Source organism: Hemitrygon akajei, chromosome 16, assembly GCF_048418815.1.
Source record: "Hemitrygon akajei chromosome 16, sHemAka1.3, whole genome shotgun sequence".
NCBI lineage: Eukaryota > Metazoa > Chordata > Chondrichthyes > Myliobatiformes > Dasyatidae > Hemitrygon > Hemitrygon akajei.
In genome coordinates this window covers 60,359,674-60,379,337 of record NC_133139.1, presented here as the reverse complement: position 1 = coordinate 60,379,337, position 19,664 = coordinate 60,359,674, and the positions used below count along the sequence as shown (strand labels likewise).

The 19,664-nt window shown below is 42.3% G+C and overlaps 1 protein-coding gene across 2 annotated transcripts in view; it reads right to left on the bottom strand.

Moving 5' to 3' along the window:
* Positions 1–14,388: 14,388 nt before the first annotated feature.
* znf653 (zinc finger protein 653) overlaps positions 14,389–19,664 on the bottom strand; it is a 68,600-nt gene continuing 63,324 nt past the window's right edge. For both annotated transcript variants that reach the window (XM_073068990.1, XM_073068991.1), the window contains one exon: positions 14,389–17,363. In XM_073068990.1, coding sequence (XP_072925091.1) covers positions 17,186–17,363 — 178 coding nt within the window. In that variant the 3' untranslated portion in view covers positions 14,389–17,185. The remainder of the gene's footprint in view (positions 17,364–19,664) is intronic.

Genomic DNA, 19,664 nt, shown 5'->3' with positions numbered 1-19,664 from the left:
CAGAGCACTTTGAGGAGGATACTCGCAGGCCAGTGAAGCTTGTATAAAAGGAGAACTTCATGGGCATTTGGACACTCTGGAGGCCCGGTCTGCGGTGGGAACAGAGCACTGCAGAATTTGGGGAGTACCCAGAGAGGTAAATGGTGAGCAAAGTCAGTGCAGAAGTCCCCCTCTGGCCACTCCCAACAGGTCTACCCCTTTGGAAACTGCTGAGGGGAATGACCTGTATGAGCAAAGCAGTAGCAGCCAGCTCAGTAACACTACGGTCGGCTCTGAGGCTCAGAAGGGTAGAGTGAAGTCAGGTGGAGCAATAGACATAGAGGACTCAATAGTTAGGAAGACAGGTAGGAGATACTGTGGCAACAAAAGAGACGCCAGGATAGTGTATTGTCTCCCGGGTGCTAGGGTCCAGGATGTCTCTGAACAGTTGCAGAATTTTCTTGAACGGGAGGGTGAGCAGCCAGAGGTCATGTACATGTAGGTACGAATGACATAGGCAGGAGAGGGGTAGAGGTCCTGCGCAGTAAGTTTAGGGAGTTAGGAAGGAGGTTGAAGAAGGACCTCCAAGGTGGCAATTCCCGCATTACTCCCGGTGCCATGAGCTAGGGAGGGTCAGGACGGGAAGATAGCTCAGATGAATGAGTGGCTGAGGAGATGGTGCAGGGGGCAGGGTTTCAAGTTCTTGGATCACTGGAACCTTTTCTGGGGAAAGGGTGACCTGTACAAGTGGGCCAGGTTGCACCTGAACTGGAGGGGAACTAATATCCTGGGAACAAGGTTTGCTAATGTTATTGGGAAGGGTTTAAACTAGATTTCCAGGGGTGTGGGAACCGAAGAGAAGAATCAGATGTTGGCGCATAAATAGAGACAGCTTGTAGGGAGTTTGTGAGGAAGGATAAGCAGATGACAGAGCAAAGATGCACTCAACCTTGATGGTCTGAGATGTGTCTAGTTTAATGCAAGGAGTATCATAAATAAGGCAGATGAACTTAGAGCGTGGATCAATACGTGGAACTATAACGTTGTAACCATTACAGAGACTTGGATGTCTCAGGGGCAGGAATGGTTGCTGAGAGTGCCAGGGTTTAGATGTTTCAAAAAGAACAGGGAAGAAGACAAAAGAGGTGGGGGTGTGGCACTGCTAATCAGGGATAATATCACGGCTGCAGAAGAGGAGGAAGTCATGGTGGGATTGTCTACTGAGTCAGTGTAGGTGGAAGTCAGAAACAGGAACGGTCCCCCAATAGTAACAGAGACATCGAGGAGCAGATAGGAAGGCAGATTCTGGAATGGTGCAATAATAATAAGGTTGTTGTGATGAGAGGTTTTAACTTTCCTAATATTGATTGGTATCTCCTTAGAGCAAGGGGTTTCAATGGGGTGGAGTTTGTTAGCTGTGCTCAGGAAGGTTTCCTGATGCAATATGTAAATAAGCCAACTAGGGGAGAGGCTGTACTTGATCTGGTATTGAGAAATGAACCTGTTCATGTGTCAGGTCTCAGTGGAAGAGCATTTTGGAGGTAGTAATCACAACTCTTATCTCCTTTGCCATAGCATTGGAGAGGGAAAGGAACAGACAATCTGGGAAAACAGTTAATTAGGGTAAGGGGAAATATGACGCTATTAAGCAGGAACTTGAAAACAAACTGGGAGCAGATATTCTCAGGGAAATGCACGGCAAAAATGTGGCAAATGTTTAGGGAATATTTGCATGGCATTCTGCATAGGTATGTTCCAATGAGGCAGGGAAAGGACGGAAGGGTAAAAGAACCATGGTATAAAAACAATGTGAAAAATCTAGTTAAGAAGAAAAGATAAGTTTCTGAAGGTTCAAGAAACTAGGTACTGTTGGAGCTCTAGAAAATTACAAGGGTGCTGGGAAGGAGCTCAAAAATGAAATTAGGAGAGCGAGAAGGGGCCATGAGAAGGCCTTGGTGAGCAGGATTAAGGAAACTGCCAAGACATTAAGTATGTGAAGAGCAAGAGGATGAGTCCTGTGAGAATAGTGTTAATCAGATATGATAGTGGAAAAGTGCATAGAGCTGGAGGATGTAGTGGAGATACTTAATTAATACTTTGGTATTCACCAGTGAAAAGGACCTTGGAAATTATGGGGATGAATTACAATGGACTGAAATGCTTGAGTATATAGACATTAAGAAAGAGGATGTGCTGGAGCTTTTGAAAGATATTAAGTTAGGTAAGTCACCAGGACCTGATGAGGTGTACCCCAGGCTACTATGGGAAGCAAGGAGGGAGGCTGGTGAGCCTCTGGTGATGATGTTTGCATCATCAATAGGGATGGGAGAAGTACCAGAGGACTGGAAGGTTGTAAATGTTGTTCCCTTGTTCAAGAAAGGGAGTAGTGATAACTCAGAAAATTACAGACTAGTGGATCTTACTTCAGTGCTGGGCAGTGGAGAGCATGCCTTATGAGAATAGGATGAGTGAACTTGGCCTTCTCTCCTTGGAGCGACGCAGGATGAGAGGTGACCTGATAGAGGTGTACAAAATGATGAGAAGTATTCATTGTGTGGACAGCCAGAGGCATTTTCCCAGGGCTGAAATGGCTAACACAGGAGGGCATAGTTTCAAGGTGCTTGGAAGTAAGTACAAAGGGGATGTCAGAGGTAAGTTTTTCCACAGAGAATGGTGGGTGCATGGAAAGCACTGCCAGTGACAGTGGTAGAGGTGGACACAGTTGGGTCTTTTGTTAGATAGGTACATTTAGCTTACAAAAATAGAGGGCTATGTGATAGGGAAATTCTAGGCAGTTTCTAGAGCAGGTTACATGGTCAGCACAACATTGTGGCTGATGTGCTATAGATTTTTATATTCTATATTCTTAAAAGTCTCTAATGGATCTGCCTCTACCACCACCCCAGGCAGCACATTCCAGGCATCCTCCATTCTCTGTGGAAAAACAAAACTTACCCCTCACATCTCTTTTGACATTGCCCCTCTCACCTTAAATGCATGCCCTCTCTTATTAGACATTTCAACTCTTGGAAAAAGATATGGCCTGTCTACTCTACAGTATCTATGGCTCTCATAATCTTATAAATATCTGTCAGATCTCCCCTCAGCCTTCTCTGCTCCAAAACAATTTGAGTTTGTCAAACCTCTCATTATTGTACTTGCCCTCTAATCCAGGCCACATCCTGGTAAACCTCTTCTACACCCTCTCTAAAGCTTCTACATTCTAATGGGGTGATCAAAAATGTATGCAATACTCCAGATACAGCCTAAAGTTATAAAGTTACAACATCCTGACTTTTGAACCCAATGCCTCGACTAATAAAGGCAAGCATGCCATATGCCTTCTTAACCACCCTATCAACCTGTGTAGCCATTTTCAGGGAGCTATGAACTTAGCTTCCAAGATCCCTCTGCTCATCAGCACTGTTAAAGATCTTGCCTCTTTGCATTTGACCTGACAAGGTGCACTGTACATTTGGCTGAGTTAAACTCGAAAAGAGTAAGAAGTAAATAAGGCCTGAAGTAAGAGGCATTTAGATAGGCAAATGAACATGCAGGAATTGAAGGGATTATGTGCAAGGAGATAGTATTAGTTTATGTACTATCATGTTACAGACATGGTGGGCTGAAGGGTATGTTCTTGTGCTATACTATTCTGTGATTCCATGAAACTGGTTATCCATCTAGTCTTCTCACTTCTTGAACTTTTCACAAAATAGCTGCTACATTTCCTTGCATCTTAGTGTAGGTACTGGTCTGGATTATGTCAACGTCAAAATAAATTTGTTGTTAATGCACATATATCACCATATGCTACCTTGAGATTTATGTTTATGCAGGCATTTACAGGAAACAAAAGAAATATAATAGTATTGATGAAAAATCATGTATATATACAAAATGACAAACCACCAAATGAGCAAAAGAATTTTGTAAAAATAAATAAATAATATTGAGAACATAAATTGTAAAGTCATTGAAAGTGAGTCTATAGGTTAAGTGAGTCAATAGGTTCAGTTCAGTATTGAGGTGATTGAAGTTATTCACACCGGTTCAGGAGCCTGATGGTTGTGGGTTAATAACTGTTCCTGAACCTGGTGGTGTGGGACCTAAGCTTCTGTACCTTCTGCCTGGCAGTAGTAGTGAGAAGAGAGCATGGCCAGGATGAAGGGATCCTTGATGCTGGTTGCAGCATTACTTGGAAATGTGCTGAACTGTGGGGAGAGCTTTACTAGTGATGGACTGGGCTGTAGTCACCACTTTTTGTAGTCTTTTTTCTGTTCCTGGGCACTGGTTTCCAACCAGGCTGTGATGCAACTAGTCAGGATATTCTCCATTCTGCATCTATAGAAGTTATACCGTCTGTTCTGAATTGCAGGGTGAAGATACGATTCTACCATAGGAGGTGTAAGGTGCTTCTTCTATCTGCTAGCCTGCAGCTCTCCCTTAGCAAAGTGTAGCACCTGGTTAGCCTCATGATCAGTGTTATGTGAAACCATGGGTACAGCTGGAGCATATAACAAGTCCTGGTCATGCGACCACTGATGCCAGGCAGACAATCTCTGAAGAATATTGATAATGGCTGGGGTCACCCATCTTGTAAAGACACTGCCCAGAAAGCAGCAATGGCAAACCACATCTATCAAAACACAAAGTACACTGCCGATGCTGGGGTCAAAGCAACACGTACAACAAGCTGGAGGAACTCAGCAGGTCAGGCAGCATCCGTGGAAATGAGCAGTCAGCTATCAAAAAATTTGCCAAGAGCAATCAAGGTCATGGGACCATGATCACCTATGTCATACGACACAGCTCATAATGAATGAACCACCTGTACATTTGAATCTTATGACAGACCCTGAACCCATAGATTTTAGTCTCAGAGACATGGGTGTTACTAACTGAGGCAAACAAACATCAATGCAAATACATTTACAGGAAAAGGACCCTCTCTCGGGGTTTCACAACTGGCCATTATTCAGCAACCCAAAAGTACGGACTAAGAGACAGGGGGATTGGAGGTCAGTGTCCAGGTGTGTCGTGGGAGTTGGAAGATCTAAGGCTGTGTGCCCAGAAACCTGAGATCTTTGGGCACAGAGCTTGGAAAAAGCGATACAATGGACTTTTAACATTGTAAACCAGTGAGTTGTTTGTTATATCTCCCCTCTCGCTGTGAAACGGAGACACCTCTTTCTCCCTTATTAGGGAGAGAGAAAGCCTGCAGTATGTCAAATACCAGGTGAACGAGTAGTCTTTGGGGTATTGCAAGTCTGTGTCTTTGCTGTTGCTTTGCTTACTCTTGAGTGCTCGGTGGCAGGTGCCGATGCTTTTTTTGGCTGGTTTGGAGAGGGAGGATCATTGCCTGCTGCCGCTTACGCATGGGAGTGAGAAGAGCTGGGGGGATTTTGGGGTTCTAACATTTAACTGTCATTCATTCTTTGGGGGCACTCCTCTGTTTTCTGTGGATGGTTGTGAAGAAAAAGAATTTCAGAATGTATATATTCTCTGACATTAAATGAAACCTTTGAAACCTCAAAGGTTCCAGGATGATACTTACCAGTGGAAGAATACTTCAAAGAAAATCTGTAGGAATATAATTAGCCTACTCAGACGCCGTGAGGCATGGAAACTTCACCGACAACTTCTTGCACAGTTGTCCTGTTTGAAATTCTTTGCGGTAATCAAGGATCAAGAGTCAAGAATCAACTTTATTCTCCATATACATTTATATGTATCAGGAATTTTCTGTGGTGTGTTGGTCAGAGTGCAACATGCAACAAAAAGCAACATTCAATGACGACAAAGAGTAAAGCATTATATAAAAATTAAGTAAGGTTAATAGACAGATATGGAATAAAATGTGTATTTACATAAATTCCAGCATGTATTTATAATGTAAACAGCATTATAAAAAGTGGTTTAAAGTGTATATAGTGCAGTGCAATAACAGGCTAACTAGATTAGTTGATCAGATTAACTGCATGGGGGAAGACACGTTTAAGATGGCATGAAATTTGTGTTTTGGTGAGAGATTATATGATTATTTTAGACAAGTTTTTTAGTTGATGAGATTACAAAGCTCAAACATAAACAGGGCTTCTTCGTTTTGATAGCGTCTCAACCCAAAATGTTAACCATTGCTCTGCCTCCACAGATGCTGCCTGACCTGCTGTGTTTCTTCAGCAGCTCACTTTTTGCTCCAGATTCCAGCATCCTTTTGTGCTTCCTCAAGTCATGCTGAACCCTTTTAAGACAGTCATTTCAGTTGGAGTTTTGTATTCAGTTCTGCCCTCACAGTACAGGAAGGAGATTTACAGGAATTTTTTGGGAGATGAGGGAACTTGCACAAGATTGGATTGGAGAGGCTGGGAGTGTTTGAACATGGAATGAAGGGTGATAGTATACAGGATGACAAAGTCTGGACTGGAGGGGTATGGGACACTGTTCCTGTAGATGGAGTAGTTGAAGTCTGCAGGTCACAGCTATAAAATAGAATTAGAACCAGGTTTATAATGAAGAGATTCTGCTAATGCTGGAAATCTTAAGTAACACAAGTGCTGAAAGAACTCAGCAGGTCAGGCAACATGATGCCTGACTTGTTGAGTTCCTCCAGCATTTTGTTTGTGTTATTATTGCTGTCTTATATGACATGAAATTTGCTGTTCTGCAGCAGCAGTACAGTGCAAAGAAATAACAATTACTATAAATGTCAAAAATAAATTGTGCATAAAAAAGGAAAAATGAGATAGTGTTTATGGGTTCATCGACAGTTCAAACATGTTCTTAAATTGCTGCATATGATTCTTCAGGCACCTGCAGCTCCTACCCGAATGGTGAGATTCCTTAATGACAAATGCCCCTCCTTAAGGCATTGGCTCTTGAATACGGCCTTAATGGCAGGGAGGGTATTGGTCATGATGGAACTGGCTGAAGCTGCAATCCTCTGCAGATTCTGCCAATCCTGTGCATTGGAGCCTGTATACCAGGCAGTGATGCAACCAGTGAGAATGTTCTCCACCATACATCTTTTAAAATTTTTAAGAGATTTGGCAACATATTAAAACTCATCAAACTCTTATTGAAGAACAGCCACTGGTGTGCCTTATTAATGATTACATGAATATATTCAGAACACGCACAAAATGCTGGAGGAACTCAGCAGGCCAGGCAGCATCTATGGAAAAGTGTAGTTGATATTTCGGGCCGAGACCCTTTATCACGACTGGAGAAAAAAAACTTGGCCTATGATAGATTCTCTGAAATGTTGACACCCAGGAAGCATTTGGCCCATATCTTTCTAAACCTTTCTAGTCCACATACAGGTACTTAACCCATGATCTCCAGTTCAAGGAGATAGGGCTGTAAAGAGATCTTTTGGCATATTGGCCTTCATAAATCAAATTATTGAGCACAGGGGTTGGGATGTTTCGTTGGTGTGACCCAATTTGGAATATTTTGTGCAATTCTGGTCACCTACCTGCGGGAAAGATATCAATAAGATTGAAAGAGTACAGCGAAAATATACAAGGTGGTTGCCGGGATTTGAGGACCCGAGTAATATGGAAAGGTTGAACAACACTCTCTTGCTAAAGAAATTCCTTCTTAACTCCATTCTAAAAGGATGCCCCTCTATTCTGATGCCACATCCTCTAGTCTTAGACTCCCTTACCACAGGAAACATCCTCTCCACATTCACTCTGTCGAGGCTTTTTACCATTCGACAGGTTCCAATGAGATCCCACCTCATTCTTCTGAATTCCAGAGCCATCAGACGCTCCTCATATGACAAGCCTTTCAATCCCGGAATCATTTTTGTGAACCTCATTTGAACACTCTCCAATGTCAGCACATTCTTTCTTGTTACTGCTCACAATACTCCAAATGAGGCCTCACCAGTGATTTAAAAAACCATAACATTACATCCTTGCTTTTATATTCTAATCCTCTTGAAATGAACGATGATATCTCATTTGCCTGCCTCACTGACACAACCTGCAAGTTAACCTTCAGAGAACCCTACAAGAGGACTCCCTTTGCACCTTGGATTTTTGAATTTTCTCCCCATTTAGAAAATAGTCTATGCTTTTATTTCTTCTGCCAAAGTGCATAACCATACACTTCCCAACACAGTAGTCCATCTGCCACTTCTTTGCCCCTTCTCCTAATCTGTCTTTCTGTAGCCTCACTATTTCTTCAAAATTACTTGCCTCTATCTTCATTTGAGTGCAATGAATACTAGCAGTATTTGGAATAAGGTAGATGATCTTGTAGTGCAGTTAGAGATTAGTAAGTATGATGCTGTGGGCATAACTGAAAGAGTATTATGGTTGGGAGCTTAACATCCAAGGTTACACATTGTATCAAAAGGACAGGCAGGTAAGCAAAGAAGGTGTTGGGGCTCTGTTGGTTAAAAAGTAAAATCAAATCCTTAGAAAGAAGTGACATAGGATCCAAAGACATAGAATCCTGGGTAGATTTAAGAAACCGCAAGGGTAAAACGTTCCTGATGGGAGTTACATATAGGCCTCCAAACAATAGCCAGGATGTGGGCTACAAATTACAATGGAAGATAGAAAATGCATTTCAAAAGGGCAATGTTTCGATCGACATGGGGGAGTTCAATATGCAGTTAGATTGGAAAAGCAGATTGGTGCTGATTTTGAATCCCAAGAAAGAGAATTTGTAGAATGCCTCTGAGATGGATTTTAAAACAGCTGTGGTTGAGCCCACTAGGAGATCAGCTATTCTGGATTGGATGTTGTGTAATGAATCAGATTTGATTAGTGAGTTTCAGGAAAAGGAACCCTTAGGAAGCAGTGATCATAATATGATAGAATTCAACCTGCAACTTGAGAAGGAGAAGCTAAAGTAAAATGCCTCATTATTACACTGGAGTAAAGGGAATGACAAAGGAGCTTCTGGGAGCATTTCAGAAGGTGCAGATTAGATATATCCCAAAGTAGTATTCTAAAGGCTGGATGATACAACATAAAAGCAAAAGGGAGGGAATATAATAGAGAAAAAAATTAGTAGGAAGTTAGAGGACAGGAAACTTTTAAAAACCAACAGAAGGCAACTTAGAAGGCCTTGGCGGGGGGGGGGGGGGGAGAGAGAGATGAAATAAGCTAGCTAATAATATCAAAGTTTTTTTCTGATATGTAAATAATAGAGGTGAGAGTAACTATTGGACTGCTGGGAAATGTTACTGGAATGGTAGTAATGGGGGACTAGGAAATGGCGGATGAACTGAGTATATATTCTGAGTCAGTCTTCACTGTGGAAGACACTAACAGTATGCTGGAAGTTTGATAGTGTTAGGGGGCAGAAGTGAGTGTACTTGCTATTACTAGGAAGAAGGTGCTTTGGAAGTTGAAAGGTCTGAAGGTAGGTAGGTCACATAAACAAGACTGTCTACACCCCAGGGTTCTGAAAGAGGTAGCTGAAGAGATTGTGGAGGGGGCCATTAGTAACATTCTTTCATCAATCACTAGATTCTGGCATGGTTCCAGAGGACTGGAAATTTGCAAATGCCATCCCACTCTTCAAGGGAGGGAAGCAGAAGAAAGGGAATTACCAGCTAGTTAGACTGATCTCAGTGGCTGGAATGAGGTTTCGGGGTACTTGGGGCACATGGAAAGATAAGCCAAAGTCAGCACAGTTTCCTTAAAGGAAAATCTTGCACAACAAATCTATTGAAATTCTTTGAAGAAATAACAAGTAGGATAGACAAAGGAGAATCAGTGGATGTTGTGTACTTGGATTTTCAGAAGGTCTTTGACAACGTGCCACACGTGAGGCTGCCTACCAACATAGGAGCCCATTGGATTATAGAAAAGATATAGAGTATTTGGTTAAGAGTGGGAATAAAGAGAGCCTTTTCTGATTGGCTGCCAGTGACTAGTGGTGTTCTGCAGGGTCGGTGTTGGAACTGCTTCTTTTTACGTTATATGCCAATGATTTGGATGATGCAATTGATGGCTTTTTTGTAAAGTTTGCAGACGATATGAAGATAGGCCAAGAGGCAGGTAGTGTTGAGAAAGCAGGGAGGCTGCAGAAAGACTTAGACAGATTAGGAGAATTGCTGAAGAAATTGCAGATGAAATACAGTGTCAGGAAGTATATGGTCATGCACTTTGGTAGAAGGAATAAAAGCAGAACTATTTTCTAAATGAGAAAATTCAAAAATCTGAAGTGTAAAGGGAGATGTGAGTCCTTGTGCTGGATTCCCAGAAGATGAACTTGCAGGATGAGTTGGTGGTGAGGAAGGCAAATGCAATGTTAGCATTCATTTCAAGAGGACTAGAATATAAAAACAAGGATGTAAAGCTGAGGCTTTATAAGGCACTGGTGAGGCCTTACTTTGAGCATTATGAGCAGTTTTAGCTCCTTTATCTAAGAAAGGATGCACTGTCATTGGAGAGTATTCAAAGGTGGTTCACAGAAATGAGTCTGGGAATGAAAGGCTTATCATACGAAGAGTGTTTGATGACTCTGGGCCTGTACTTCCTTAAGTATAGAAGAATTGGGGGTGGGGATCTCATCAAAACCTGTCAAATTGAAAGGGCTGGATAAAGTGAATGTGAAGAGAATGTTTCCTATAGAGGAGCAGTCTAGGACCAGAGGGCACTGACTCAGGATGGAGAAATGTCCATTTAGAGCACAGATTAGGAGAAAATTCTTTAGCCTGAGGGCGGTGAATCTGTGGAATTCATTTCCATAGGTAGCTGAAGAGGCCAGGTCATTGGGTGTATGTAAGGCAGATGAAGTCATGGTGTGAAAGGTTACAGGGAGAAGGCAGGAGAATGAAGTTAAGAGGTAAATGTATCAGCCACAATGAAATGGCAGAGCTGACTTGATGGGCCAAATGGTATATTTCTGCTCCGCTGTCTTATGGCTTTATGGCTTGCTTAACTCGAGAGTAAGGGGGGTAGTCTGAAGTCCCAAACCACTAGCTTCAAGAACATCTATTTCTCCTCAACCATTCAGTTCTTGAACCAACTGGCACAACCCTAATCACTGCAGTTCAGCAACACTACGGCAATTTTGACCACATAGCACAAAAGTGGTTCTATTTTTTGTCCTGTGTTCAGGTTGGAGATACCCGGATGGAATATGAAATGTTGCCCCTCCAGCTTGAGGAGGCCCTATCAAAATGGGAATGGGAAGTCGAATTGAAATGGGTATCCATCCAGATAGCCTGCCTTTTGCAATGTACAGAGCAAAGTTGCTGCCAATCCTGCGAGGTCCTCCAGCATTTTGTGTGTGTTGCTCAAGATTTCCAGCATCTGTAGAATCTCTTGCATTTGGAAATACATCACAGTACTTCAGGATGGCTGGGTCTAAATCCTGAAAGTCCCTTCCCATTGGCACCTTCACCTAAAAGACAGAACATAGAATAGTACAGCACATTACAGGCCCTTCGGCCCACAATGTTGTGCCGACCCTCAAACCCTACCTCCCATATAACCCCCCCCACCTTAAATTCCTCCATATACCTGTCTAACAGTCTAACTTCACTAGTGTATCTGCCTCCACCACTGACTCAGGCAGTGCACTCCACGCACCAACCACTCTCTGAGTGAAAAACCTTCCTCTAATATCCCCCTTGAACTTCCCTCCCCTTACCTTAAAGCCATGTCCTCTTGTACTGAGCAGTGGTGCCCTGGGGAAGAGGCGCTGGCTGTCCACTCTGTCTATTTCTCTTGATATCTTGTACAGCTCTATCATGTCTCCTCTCATCCTCCTTCTCTCCAAAGAGTAAAGCCCTAGCTCCCTTAATCTCTGATCATAATCCATACTCTCTAAACCAGGAAGCAATTTAAGGTGGCAGCTCACCCCACCTTGTCAATGATAATTAAGGATGGTGATTGTTGTAGATATTGAGGTCCTCTGAGGATCATCACCTTGTCATGATGGAGAGGCTTGTGAGTTCCTGAGATCCCGAAAATGATGCCACCTGGAGTTTAGCCATAAGGCAGTTGGCTCTTGTAGGGTCACCCATGGTAAAGGGGGAAGTTCCAGACAAAGAGCCACCAAGACCACAATGGAGAAGCTGGCAGAAGATGATAACGCATCACATCAGCAACGAAAACAGATGAAGGCTGCAGCAGTGAAGAGTTCCCACTGGACCCTGACTGAGTCATCTATCAAAGACCATGTGGTGGCTGCCAGTCCATCAGCCTCCCCATGTTAAACAGTCACACACATGTTCTCCGTTAAGGGAATCCAATCTATCATCCCAGTTTATGGTCTCAGATTGGCCTCTACAGCCATCTGAGGATTTACCAGTGGACATCATACACCACGTGAGTGATTGCACCACTAATAACACTAAAGTGAAACCTATTATAAGCATTCACGTTGATGTTAAAATTTGACAACTGTTTTCTTTTCCCTCCTGCAGTGATTACAATTTAGAAACGGTAGTTAAATGTTAAAATGAACTTCCCTCTTTTTTGTTAAAAACCATTGTGTGTGACTCTACCAGGAACTCTCAAACAGTAGCATAGTGGTTAGTGCAATGATCTTACAGCTCAGGATGTTGGAGCTCGTAGTTCAATTCTGACGCCATCTATAAGGAGTCTGTATGTCCTTCCCGTGAAATATGTTGGTTTCCCAGTGTCCTCAGGTTTCCTCACACAGTCCAAAGACCTACTAGGTATGTTAATTGATCATTGTAATTGTCCCATGATTAGTTTACGATTAAATCAGGGTTGTCAGGGGTTGCACAGCGCAAAGGGCCTACTCAGAGTTGTATCATTAAATAAATAAAAACTTCCACAGCATTTTCTATTTACCAGAGTCCCTGGGAATTGGTAGCTGAAAATGGCTCTTAGCTTTAAATCAGCCTCTGATTTTCAACTCTAAGCTCCCATCCCCATCTGCTGGTGAACAACGTTATTACACGTCCAACACCCACACACACAATGCTGGAGGAGTAAGCAGCTATGGAGAATAACCAGTTGATGTTTTGAGCCAAAACTCTTCACTTCCATTTCTGATTAAGGCTCTCAATCTGAAATGTCAACTGTTAATTCCCCTCCATAGATGCTGTTTGATCTACTGAGTCTCTCCAGCAGTATTTTGTGTGTTGCTCTGGATTTCAGCACCTGTAGAATCTTGTGTTACCTGTCCAACTGCCCAATCCTCTGACCTACCACTTGTGTTCCCATCACCCTGCCAAACTAGCTTAAACTCAGTAAAAGCCTCTTAAATGCATGTGTGGTATTTGCCTCCACCACCACTCCTGGCAGTGCATCTCAGGCATTGTGCAAAAAAGATCCCTGTGTTTAAAAAAAACCCTACTGTCCTCCAGCATTGTGTGTGCGTTGCTCATGATTTCCAGCATTAGCAGACTCTTGTGTTTTCATGACATGGCCCAAAACAACCTCAGACATCAAAAGCTTCACATCTGATGTTCTGTAAGGACTCCACAAGTCTACGTTGGGTATTTTTGTAAGGGGAGAATAAAAAAAAGGTCAACTTGTAAACAAACGCTTCTTCAGCTGATAAAATTAAAGTTGACATGTTTCAATGTTTATATTTCAAAATACTACCTGACTGGAGTTAAATTTGAACAGATGAAAGAGTCCTTGAGGCAACTAAATTGTACATTATAAACAACACACAGGGATTCAGAAACTGAACTGATTTTCTTCACTGTGGACTTAAAAAGAAATTATGAGAAAAGGTAATGCAGTTCAAATCAGGAAAGCATTTTCCTATATTGACTTGGGACAGAGGGAGAGGGAAGGGATGCATGGGAAAAGCAGGGGTCAGGGCAGTGGGGTAGTTGAGCAGGAGTAGAGAGAAGGGAGATGGTGAGGTGGGAAGTTGGCAGCTAGGAGAACAGGCAGCAGGGTGGACTGGGGGAGGAGGGAGCAGGGGGCAGGTGTGATGGGTTGGAGATGAGAAGAGGTGGGGCAGAAGAGGATGGTGAGAAATGAGATGGTTCAGAGGTAAGTGAGGATAGGTCAAGGAAAGCCATAGGTGAACCTCCCTCTATAATTTCCTTCTCTCTTTCCTTACAGATGAGACTCTAAAAACTGGAACAGTTATCGGAAGAAACCCTGGATGTGGAAAGTTGCCACTGTCCCTGAGCTGAGCAACCCTTGTTGAAAAATATTCCAAGGTAAACCACAATTGCAAGATAATCCATGGTCATCCCATCCAGCATCACAGCTTGTAGATTCACCACTCAATAACTTGCAAGACAGGAAAATTGGAAAGTAATCACAAGGTTGGGGGAAGAGGCCAGGAAATAGCACAGCTCCTGCCTGTTTCATGTTCTATTTTAAATGGCCATACATCACCCATGGGAGATGGGAGCTGACTGAGATCCAAATTCAAGTTGGAAAACCACAAAATAAAAATGCCCCCTTGGCATCAGATTCAAAACCACCACCAAAATTTACAATAAAATAATTTGACATTTACTAGCATAAACCACCACAAAATTAAAACTTTCAATGTACATTCAAATATTTGTCACCATATTGGTTGAACTTGTAAACATTTCGTTGATGACTTGCTTAACATTAAGACCCAAAAGGTATAGGTATAAACACTCACGCGTTAGCACTGTGTGTGAGCAGGATAGGAAAAAGCATCGTGCTTTAGATGCATGGGTTAAAGAAAAGTGGGATAGGGCCCCTTTGAGAGATGTCATTAGTCCTGCTCCTATCCCCAAGTCATGCTCTGCTCTGGAGGGCTGGCTTCAGAGATCTTGCTTATTCTCCTATCTTTTGTGGTTATTCTTTTGCAAGGACCAAAGCATCTCAATGCCTACTCCTCTGGATGGTTTCTCAATGAACCTCTAAACGCCATATGCACAGCTTGGCTCATAAAGGATTATGCTGAAAATCAGTTAAGTACGTCCTACCTGTCACCTCTTCCTTATTATCAAACAGCACTGCTTTGAAAACCAGGCGATGGTGCAGGTATGGAAGTCATGACAAGGCTAGGGCCAAGATAACGTCCAGGCATGGATAGTTTACAGATAGTGTGCAAGCAACCCAAGCAAGAAAGGTCCTTGAGAGGGTGCATCCTTTTGCACAGAAGGGGACCGGAGCCATTTGGTAAACCAAGACAAGGATGCAAACAAAGGATTCTAAGATGACATTTGTCCTTTATCTACAAAAGGATGTGCTGACATTGAAGATAGTCCAGAGGTGCATGAGAATGACACTGGAAATGACATTAATGTGTAAGGATGGCTCTGGGCCTGTACTCGCTGGAATTTAGAAGAATAAGGGGGAAGATCTCATTGAATATTGAAAGGCATAGAGTGGACATGGATGGAATGTTCAGGGGTACTCTAGGACCAGAGGGCACAACTCACAATAGGATAATCTTTTAGAACAGAGAGGAGAATTCTTTTTCTTTTTAGTCAGAATATAGCGAATCTGTGGAATTCATTGACACAGATGGCTGCGGAGGCCAAGTCATAAAGTGTTGATTGATAGGTTCTTGATTATTCTTAAAGGTTACCAGAAAAGGCAGAAAATGAGGTTGAGAGGGATAATAAATCAGCCATGATGTAATGTAAGAGCAGACCCAATGGGCCAAAAATGGCCTAATTCAGCTCTTAGATTTTCATGGTCCTCTAATGGAACAACAACATGTGCTGGAGGAACTCAACAGATCAGGAAGTGTATACAGACAAGAATAGTCAGTGTTTCAAACCAAGATCTTTCACTGTGAGTTTATTTCACTCCATAGATACTGCCCGGCCTGCTCAGTTCCTCTAGCATTTTGTGTACATTCTTCACAATTTCCAGCACCTGTAAAATCTCTGTGCTTATCAGTCGTTCTAATGATTGCTCAGTCCTGTTGACAAGTTTATGGGAGATCTCTGAAACACTACTCTCTCTATCCCACTGTCCACACCAGTGCAACTTCAACCTTACTAACATGGTGTGCCACCTGGATACAAGTCACAAGAAGATCCAGTGGCAGGCTGGAGTTCTAGAAGTACACCATTTAATTCACCATTTACAAGTTCAGTACCAACCCTGTCTTTGGCTTCAGCAATAGAGACACAACTTGGCTACCTGACCTAAGCTCGATGGAATCAAATCTTCTGTCAGACTAGGGTATGAATTCTGAGAGATCTTTTGGGTTAGATTTGAATCACACCAATAGGGAAAGAGAAGCCAAAGACCAGAACCAGACTGTAATGTTACTGAATGGAATTTCAAGGACTAGGGGCTACTTTTGTTTTACACCCAAATTTGGAGGAACTAAACAGATCAGTTCCCTATGAAGGGAAGTAAACAGTCAACTTTGTAGGATACATGCAAGAACATTAACTGTATTTGACAAGTTCTTGAATATGGACACTATTACAACATCCCTAAGCTGAGGGTAGATGTTCCTTTTCTCAGAGCGTCATGAACAGGGCACACATGCAGTGCCAGAGTGCTGGTCCACCTTACTTCAAGATCTACTTGAAGTACTTGATCCTGTCAGCACCAGTGGCTTTGTTGCTTTTTGCCTTCATCAGGGCTCTCCATAGTCCACTGCTCTGATGAAGGGTCTCAGCTCAAACATAGACTGTTTATTTCCTTCCACTGATGCTGCCCAACTTATGAGTTCCTCCAGCATTTTGTGTACAACAGGATGATGTGTTTGATATCATTGTTTGCCCCCAATACTTGATCAATAGTGACGTGCATGCAGAACCGTTCTAGTCACCTACCTACAGAAAATATATCAATAATATTGGAACTTCAACATTTGAGAGAAATTTGGATAATCTGCGGTATGGAAGGCTACGGTCCAGGTACGGGTCTATGGAACCAGGTAGAATAACTGTTCAGTATGGACTAGGTGGGCCAAAGGGCCTGTTCTTGTGCTGTAGTGCCCTATGACTTCAAGTCTTTAATTCCCTACACTTTTTATTTTCTAATAACGGTCTTTGCGTTCATATCTGTCACAGTTTGGCTGTGGTTGGGTCAGGCTTTACCCTGAGCAGGATGCCACTCTCAGTGACTGCATTGCCCCAGGATTCAAGTAAGCTTACTGCATGTCCCCCATGTCAGCAACACCCACCCTACCCCCAAACAGCTTGAAAAATTTTAATAGAGAGAAGCTGAAAATATAAAATCTCATTTTTGAATTTAACAGTGCTTTGCACAGACTTTATGGGATGGCGAGGAGGATCTGTGCATGCTCCTCTTGTCACAGCAGTCCAAGTCCAGCAAGGTCACAGGGTCTGACACTCAGGGTGACTCTTTAGCTTATGAAATTTGACGCTGTCCATCTTCTCAAACTTCTTGCCGCAGTATTCACAGGTGAAGTTGTACTGTATCTCGGTGTCGTGTTTCTTCATGTGCCAGTTCAGAGAAGCCCTCTGTCGACACTGATAGCCACATATTTCACACCTTTGAACACAAAAGAAAAAGCCCTATTAATATAAACCTCATTAGCACCTAGTGTCGTCCAAGGTTCTGGTACACTATTCTCCTGTACTTGGACCATTAGTTTGCCACTGTATATATACCATAGGACATAGGAGCAGAATTAGGCCATTTAGCCCATTGAGTGTGTTCCACAATTCCATTATGGTGGTTTTATTGTTCTTCTCAACCCTATTCTCCTGTCTTCTTCCTATAACTTTCAATGTTCTTACTAAAAAAAACCTATCAACCACCACTTTAAGTATACCCAATGACTTGGCCTCCACGGCCATCTGTGGCAATGAATTTCACAGACTCACTACCCTATGACTACAGAGACTCCTCCTTAGCTCTGTTCTAAAGGGACATCCTTCTATTCTGAGGCTGTGCCTTCTGGTCCTAGACTCCCCTACTATAGGAAATAAGTCCACACAATCTAAGCCTTTCAATATTTGATAGATTTTAATGAGATTTCCCCTCATTCTTCTAAACTCTAACAAGTACAGGCACAGTGCCATCACATGCTTCTCATATGTTAACACTTTCATTCCCAGGATCATTCTCGCGATCATCATCTGGACCCTCTCCAATGCCAACACGTTCGTTCTTAAATAAGGGCTCCCAAACTATTCATTATACTCCAAGTGTGGCCTGACCAATGACTTACAAAACCTCAGCATTACATCCTTGCTTTTATATTCCAGTCCTCTCGAAATGAATGCTAGCACTGCATTTGCCTTCCTTACCTTGACTCAACCTCCAAGTTAACCTTTTGGGAATTCTGCATAAGGACTTCCAAGTTCCTTTGCACCTCTGATTTCTAAATTTGTTCCCCTATTAGAAAATAGTATATATACCGGTACCTTTATTCCTGCAACCAAAGTGGTCCCTACACTCTATCCCATCTGCTCCTTCTTTGCCCATTCTCCTAATCTGTCTAAATCTTTCTGCAGACTCCATTTCCTCAATACTATTTGCCCTATCTTTGTACAATACCACTATTTACAAAGTACACTATTTACACAGTATGTTATTTAACTCTGCAAGCTTCATACAATTAATTTCATGGTACCCTGGTGAATATAGCAATAAACTAACCTGAATTTGAATTCTTAATTTGGTACAGGCTCATTGGTAATTGTTGGCAGTAAAAACTATTTAGCTAATTCATCCAAAGAAACCTAGTCTCCTTTCCACTCCAGCAGCAATCTATTGCCTGTAAATAATTTACTGGAACTGTCATTTAACCTCAGGTCACAACTTCTCCGCTCTCCCATCAAGCAGAAGATACAAAAGCCTGAAAGTACGGAACAGGAAATTCAAGAGCAGCTCCTACCCTATTGTTATCAGACTCTTGAATGGACCTTTTGTATATGATGGACTTTTGGCTTAAATCTAACTTGTGATCTTGCATAGATATCCTCAAAAGATCAAATTTATTGTTATCTAAAATCAGACACGGGCAGTATAGAAATTGATCAATTTGGCCAACCTCGCCCATGCCTACCATAATGCCTGGCCAAACTATCCCCCTTTGTTACCTTGTTATGATTTTGCACTTTATCATTCATCAACACTGCACTTTAGGTAGCTTTTACATTTTATTCTGCATTGTTCCCTTACTCTAGCTCAATGCACTGTGCGATGATTTGTGCTGTATAAACAGTATGCAAGACACCATATTTTGGTGCATGTGATAATAATAAACCCAATACAAATACTAATACTTCAATTTGAAGTATAAAATCAGTTGCATGGGTGGTAAATCTGGAACTCGTTACCTCTGAGGGCCGTGGAGACTGGGTGTATTTAAGGCAGAGATTGATAGGTTCTTGATTGGTGAGGGGGTTAAGGGTCATCGGGAGAAGGCAGAAGAAAAATGGAGCTGAATGAATGAATGAATAGCAAATGACCCAATTTTGTGGCTATATCAAACATCAGAATGGGAAAGAAATGTGATCTAAGTGACTTTGACCATGAAATGATTGTCGGTGCTAGACAGGGTGGTTCAAATATCTCAGAAATTGCTAATCTAGAATTTTGATGCACAACATTGTCTCGAGTTTACAGAGAATGGTGCAAAAAATGATAACTTCAGTGAGAAGCCGTTCTGTGGGTGAAAGCTCCTTATTAATGAGAGAGGTCAAAGAATGGGCATTTGGTTCAAGCTGACAGTAAGGCCACTGTAACTCAAATAACCACATGTTACAACAGTGGTGTGCAGAACAGAATTTCTGAATGCACAACCTCTCAAATCTTGAAGTGGATGGGCTACAGCACCAGAAG